This window comes from Scylla paramamosain, chromosome 5 (genome assembly GCF_035594125.1).
Source record: "Scylla paramamosain isolate STU-SP2022 chromosome 5, ASM3559412v1, whole genome shotgun sequence".
Lineage (NCBI taxonomy): Eukaryota > Metazoa > Arthropoda > Malacostraca > Decapoda > Portunidae > Scylla > Scylla paramamosain.
This window is the reverse complement of record NC_087155.1, coordinates 1,554,905-1,561,544: the sequence shown is the minus strand read 5'-3', so window position 1 is coordinate 1,561,544 and position 6,640 is coordinate 1,554,905. Positions and strand designations below refer to the sequence as shown.

The window sequence follows — 6,640 nt, the reverse complement described above, 5'->3', positions numbered from 1 at the left end:
GATCCAAATTCCAGTATATCGTTCTATGGTCGGGTTAAGCAGTCAGACTTTGATATGTATGAATATAATATGTATACCTATCTACCGGAAAGGAATATCATCTCCAATTTTACCGATAAGAACATACCGGCCATAACTAAGGCGATTAATGGACAGATAGTGAGAGAACTTCAAGCAATCTTGAATGACTCCTTTAAGATCTATTTCCCTTACTCGGATATAATTTATTATGACCACGACTTGGAGCGGGTCGTTGTGAATAACGCGATTGTCCCTCCTAATGACGATCGTATTTACAGTGATATAAGTATAAAATTTGCATCGCATATAGCTCGCATTCTGGGTTTCAATCCAAATTTTCGCTACACCGTCTACTTTCAAAGATCTGGCGATGTCATTTCATCTTCCAGCGCGAGCGAAGCTTCCTCCTCATCACCCATAAAATTATTCGCTCAATACGTACCGCGAGCTGATGCAGGGACGGATTATATGTACGTTTATACCGACATCATTTCTCCCTCGCGATTTGGTAACCAACTAGTTAATATATTAGACGTCATACCACTCCCCGGCGACAGCACCAGTAAAGGTGCGAATTCAGTTACGTATAAACCACTTTCTGTATCAACTATAGAGAGTGTGGCTATCAAAATTGCTAATCAAAGAGGCAAACCTATTCAGTTTGAAGATGGGGAAAACAGTGTTACTTGCGTGTTACATATAAGACCACGTTAACTTTGCGTCTCGGACGTAAAGTTTTGAAGAGAATCGATCAAGGTGGGATAATGGGTGGAGTGGAGGATAATGAAACAGGCAGGTGTTGCCTACTTCCGAGGCAAGTCACGCACCTCGCGACCATCTGCGCGGGAAGCTTCAGTGTTTCCCCGCGCGGCATGGCGGCCGGGACAAAGTGTTGACAATGTTATAGAAAAAAAAAGAAAAGAAAAATGGGTGTTCATTGTGGAACAGCAGAGGCGCGGCTTTTATGTGAAGTGTGTGGGAGATGGCACACTAATCCATCCTGTCCCTCATGTGTGGAAGACCAGTGTGATTTATGCGAGCGGTGTGGACTTCTGTTTCCACATCCACCGCCAGAACACACCTGCGAAGTTGGCAATCCTGCTTCTTCTGGTAAGCATTATTACTTATTTTGGCGGGAATGTATAATAATAAAGATGAAATGACTGTCAATCTTTACAAGTTTGAGCTCTGAGCACATCTTCCTGTACAGGCTCACACTCGATTGAGGTTGGACAGAACGGCGGCGTAGAAGGCCCACGTCGGCGGACGTCACAAGGCGACATCCCACGCGGAGGCGGGGGAAGAGGTGAGAAAAAAAAAAAATACTACAAATAATAAAGCAATAAATACGGTGCTGCCGCCACTACTAATATTCTTTTTTTTTTAAGACTCGCCACGGCCGGGACCGAGTGGATTATCGGGGAACGTATTCAATTCTTCCGAGACTTCAAGTCCTTCACTACCTACACAAGGTAAATATCAATTCAATAATAATAATAACAATAATAAAAATAATAATAATAATAATAATAATAATAAACTGTCGCTGCTACTTCTATTTTTTCTTCCCAGACACGCCACAAGCGGAGGCGGACCACGATGAGTGCAGCATGGCGGGAGAGTCGGCGGATGCAGACCTTGACGAGCGCGGGATGCCGGAAGAACCGCGGTTAATTGACTCGAGGGAAAATTTTATGAGGAGCTTCACCAGACATCAATATGACATACCTGATCATGTAAGCAGAGATCCACTCGGTCTACTTACCGAATACAGGGAGTTCTTTATACGGGAAATTAGATCATATTTCACGTCACACGGCTCGCCATTCCCCCCCACCCTGAAAATATTTTCACACATTTCTCTGTTACTAGTGAAATTCTCTACCTTAGGGGAGGATGAACATCGAGTCATTCATATTGCTTTTAGAGCACGACTGATCACCTATCAAGATGTGCCTGACCTTGTTGATTTATGGATCCATCAGCTGAACAGTCGGCTGGAAAGCCTTACCAGCGAGACTGAAGGATCTGGTTTTATCATTTCAAGAGTACAGAATTTTTTCATCAATTATTGCTTGCACGTCGCATGTAGTGGCATAGGAGATTATGTTGCTTATCCTAGAGGCGTGCGAGGAGGGAATGAAATTTTCAATCCTGATGGCCGACATTCATCCTGTGTTATTCAGTGTTTGGCGGCTTTCAGACTTCATGCTCGAGGTGTACCTTGGAAAAGAATTCCAAAAATATTACGGAGACGGCATGGCGGAGAGAAATACGTCACGCGCGGAAAAGTAGACAGTCCAGTGACTTGGGAGAACTTGAGTCAGTTAGAAAGGTTAAATCGCCTGTCTCTGGACGTTTATACACTGACAAAAAGCGGTGAGATATACTATTTAACATTATCAAGAAAAGGCTCGCGGAAGTATAAAACTGTAGTCTCACTCCTTTTACTAGGTGGAAAACATATGACGCTCATTAAAGACGTGGAGAAGCTGCACCGGAAATTGACGAGAAGCAGCCCCACCCCAGAGGGTCATCAGTTTTGCAAAGTATGTTTCAGCTCAGTTCCCAAGTCTGTCAGTTTGAGCGATCACGAGTGTCACTGCGACTTCACTCAAACTCTTCTCTTTCCAGGTGACGGTGAAAAAGTAAAATTTAAAAATTTTGCCTACACCTATCAGCCTGCATACTTAGCATTTTTTGATTTTGAAACTATGATAAAACCTAAGGAGAATAGGAGTGTGATAGCTGAACATGACCCAATTGGTTACTCGTATCTCATCATCAATAGGCATGGAGATGTCGTGGAAAAGAGAAGTTATTTCGGTGAAGATCCCGTGAATAATTTCATTGATAGCCTATCCAATGCTTGGGGAATCATCAAGGAAAGTGTAGTTAGCTATCCAATTAGCATGTCTGCGGAGGATGAAGCCCACTTCAAACGTCAGCGTCACTGCGAGCTCTGCCATCAACCCTTTAATGTGAAAACCCCACCTCATAAACATCACGACCACTCATTACCACAAAATAATTACAAGGGGGCTTTGTGCGCGCGATGCAACCTCCAGTGTCGTGACATGAGGAAATACCTCGTCACTCTGGCACATAATATGAGCTTTGACGTCTCCTTAATCATAAAAGACCTTCACTTGCCAGAGTCGCACGTGGACATCCTTGCCAAGTCAGAATCGCATTTATTGAAAGTAAGGATTAAGGAATTGCAGTTTCAGGACACGCTTTCCATTATGAATGCTGGTCTCGGTCATCTCGCTCAGAGTCACGTGCAGGCGGGCTATAGCACGCGTTACGCCCAGGAAATGGTGAATTACCTCCCCGAGGATGTAAGGCGTGTAATTTGCACTCAAAAACAGTTTCTTTGTTATGAGTACATCACCGACCTTGGCCGCTTAGAAGATCGACAATTGCCACCTCGTGAGGCATTTTATGACACGCTCAAGGGGAAGGCTCTGCCACCTGGAGAATATGAACACGCTCAAAGCGTGTGGAGTATGACATCCTGCCGCACTTTAGGCGATTACATAAGACTGTATTGTGAGATTGATGTGGGATTATTAGCCGACACATATCTCAAATATAGATCATACCTGCATGAATTTTATGGGCTGGACGTGGCACATTACGTGTCACTGTCTTCTTATGCTTATGACGCTTTTTTAAAGTCGACAGGCGTTCAACTTGATCCACCTTACGATCCTAACATGTATCACCTGATCAAAAGAAATGTACGAGGAGGCTTTGTAACTTGCGTCAGGCCACACCTGCAGTCAAACCACGAACCCGACGGCGGACCCGGCACCTATGTGTTCTATCTGGACTATAATTCATTATATGCAAGCGTTATGTGTTCCCCCCTGCCTATGGGTGACATCAAAAAGCTTTCTCAGTCAGAGATGGATGATTTTTTTGAAGTTGGCATCCAGAATCATGCGACAGATGGCGACGTCGGCTACTGGCTGCATTTAGACAGCTGTGACGTTTCCCCCGACGTAGCTCGGATCACGGACGAGTTCCCTCTGTGCCTCGCACACATGACTATTACAGAAGATGACATCTCGCCGTACAGTAAAAGACTGTTAGAAGCTGAGGGTCGTAAGCTGGGGAGGAAAAATCGTAAACTCGTGGCCAGTCATAAGGGACTGAAAGATCATCTCATCAGTCTGGAATTGCTGCAACTTTTACTCTCACTTGGACTGGAAATACAATGTGTTCATGCTATATATAGGTTCAGACAGGCTCCATACCTGAAACCTTTCATAGAAAGGAACGTCGCTCAGCGTAAAAATGAGACGTGCGCCATTAAAAATCGCATTTGCAAACTGATGTCAAACGCAGTTTATGGTAGATCCATGTTATCTGAAGTGAAGTATGGCCTCCAGCAGAAATTAGTGACAAAAAGAAAGACTTTCCTGAAGTATGCAAGAAATCCATCCTTTAAAAGGGTCCACCAATTAGGCGAGGACCGAGTCATATGTGTCAACAGTAAGAATACGATTAAAATCAGGCAGCCAAATTACTTGGGATACCATATTTTAGAAGTGGCAAAGAAGTACATGTACAACTTTTGGTATCGTGTCATCAAAGCTAATTATGGGGAGAGAGCTAAATTAGCTTATGAAGATACTGACAGTTTCATTTTCAGTCTGCACATACCTACAAACTTAAATGATGAACTGAAACATGGACCCATGGCAAATTTTCTCGACACCAGTAACTTTGCTTCAGATCACCCGTGTTTTAATGGGGAGCGGAAGGGTCAACTAGGCTTGTTGAAATCTGAAACCGGATCCACGCTCATCAAAGAGGCGATTATATTAAAGCCAAAGATGTATTCGCTGCTGTTGGAAGATGACAAGCAAGTATCTCGAGGTAAAGGCATTCCAACTCACCTTCAGCAAAATATATTGCATCAGCAGTATAGGGAAACACTTAATAATGTCGCATGTGGGATGGTGGATTGCTATAATATCAGGAATGTGAAAGGACAAATTTGTACCACTCGTATGCGAAAGCGTACGTTGTCACATTTTGACGACAAGCGCTTTCACGTCGATGGCTATACCTCAAGGGCGTATTATCACCCCGACAATGATCCGCGGGAAAGAGATGTGGAGAATGAGATGGAAGAGGAGGTGGCGGTGGATGTGGGGGAGGTGGAGGTGGATGAGGAAGAGGAGGAGGAGGAGGAGGAGGAGGAGGAGGAGGAGGAAGAGGGGGAGGAAGAGGGGGAGGATGGGGTAATGAGTGGTCTGTGGCGTGATCGGGAGAGACTTTCCGCGGCATTATTCACATCATGATTAAGGGGTAGAGAAAGAGAGGACGCAGCTGCTAGCAGACGCCCTTCATGTAATGTAAAAAAACATTTGCTCTGACCACGTAGGCTAAGGAAGAGGGGGAGGTGGAGGATGGGTTGTGTCGTGATCGGGAGTGGCCTTCCATGACATTATTCACGTCATAATTAAGGGGTGGAGAGAGACCGCGGCCGCCAGCAGCTGCCATTCATGTAATGTAAGAACATTTGTTTTGAGTATGGAGTTAAGGAGAGGAATGAGGAGATTGTTCATGTACTGTAAGGACATTTGTACTGCCCACGTGGGGATAAGGAGGATGAGGAGGAGGAGGTAATGTAAGAACATTTGTACTTAGGTTAAGGAGAGGGGGGAGAAGGGGGGGGAGGTTGAGGAAGAGGTGTGGGTCGGGGGAGATCCACGTCATAATTAGAAGGCAGGGATGAGGATGCAGCTGGGAGGTTAGTTATGCTGTTACCTACATGACCATGTAAATAAAGGTTAAGTAATAAATACTGTAAACATATCGTAGCGTCTTTTAGTAACCCTCTGAACTTAACATGGACAAGACATTTAGCGAAGAGATGCTGAATCTCTTCAGATATCCTGCACGCATAATTATTGCAGGTTATACAAATTCCGGCAAAACACACCTCTGCAATAAAATTATAGAGATATATCAGCATGGATTTAACAGAATTATCATTTGTGGCGTCTCATCGCATTCGCTGCAGCAGAATTCCCCTTTTCAAGATAAGGTCGAAGTGCATGAGAAAATTATTGATCCCGTGATGGATGATAACAGTCCATACGCCGACCCGCAAACGCACACACTCCTGATATTAGATGACAATTTCCTCACGGCTGGCAATTCTCAAACGATAGCAGAGGCTTTCACCAAAGGGAGACATAAAAATTTGTCAGTTATAATGATAGCACAGAATGTCTTTTTCCCCGGAAAGTATGCTAGAACGATAACTTTAAATGCCTCACATTACATTCTTATGAAAAACAGAGATATATATCAAATTGAATGTCTGGGCAGGCAACTTTATGGAAGGGAGCGCGCCAAACACTTTGTGGAAATTTATAAAAATGTCGTGCTTAGACGAGATCACGGTTATTTGTTGTGTGATTTATCCCCGAACGCACCCGAAGAAATTCAACTGCGCACGGGATGAGTCACCCTGTGAGAAAGTCTATCTGCTATGAACGCCGTTTTGGACGAACTTTACCGGGATATGACGAATCCTGCGGCTTTAGGAGGTGTGCAAGCACTCTACAGAGAGGGGAAGAAAAGGGATAAGAATCTA

At 44.2% G+C, this 6,640-nt stretch overlaps 1 protein-coding gene across 1 annotated transcript; it reads left to right on the top strand.

The window, feature by feature from the left end:
* Window positions 1-228: 228 nt before the first annotated feature.
* Window positions 229-5,854, top strand: LOC135100403 (uncharacterized). The gene is made up of 4 exons (XM_064003234.1): window positions 229-1,131; window positions 1,232-1,327; window positions 1,410-1,493; window positions 1,594-5,854. The coding sequence occupies exons 1-4, from the start codon at window positions 948-950 to the stop codon at window positions 5,334-5,336; spliced, it is 4,107 nt and encodes a 1,368-aa protein (XP_063859304.1). The 5' UTR covers window positions 229-947; the 3' UTR covers window positions 5,337-5,854.
* The last annotated feature ends 786 nt before the right edge of the window (window positions 5,855-6,640 follow it).

Bases quoted from the DNA above. Each gene is read 5' to 3' on its own strand.
- LOC135100403 (XM_064003234.1), top strand. From the start codon at position 948: ATGGGTGTTCATTGTGGAACAGCAGAGGCGCGGCTTTTATGTGAAGTG. The intron at 1,132-1,231 runs GTAAGCATTATT...CTTCCTGTACAG, and splicing joins TGGCAATCCTGCTTCTTCTG to GCTCACACTCGATTGAGGTT. The intron at 1,328-1,409 runs GTGAGAAAAAAA...TTTTTTTTTAAG, and splicing joins ACGCGGAGGCGGGGGAAGAG to ACTCGCCACGGCCGGGACCG.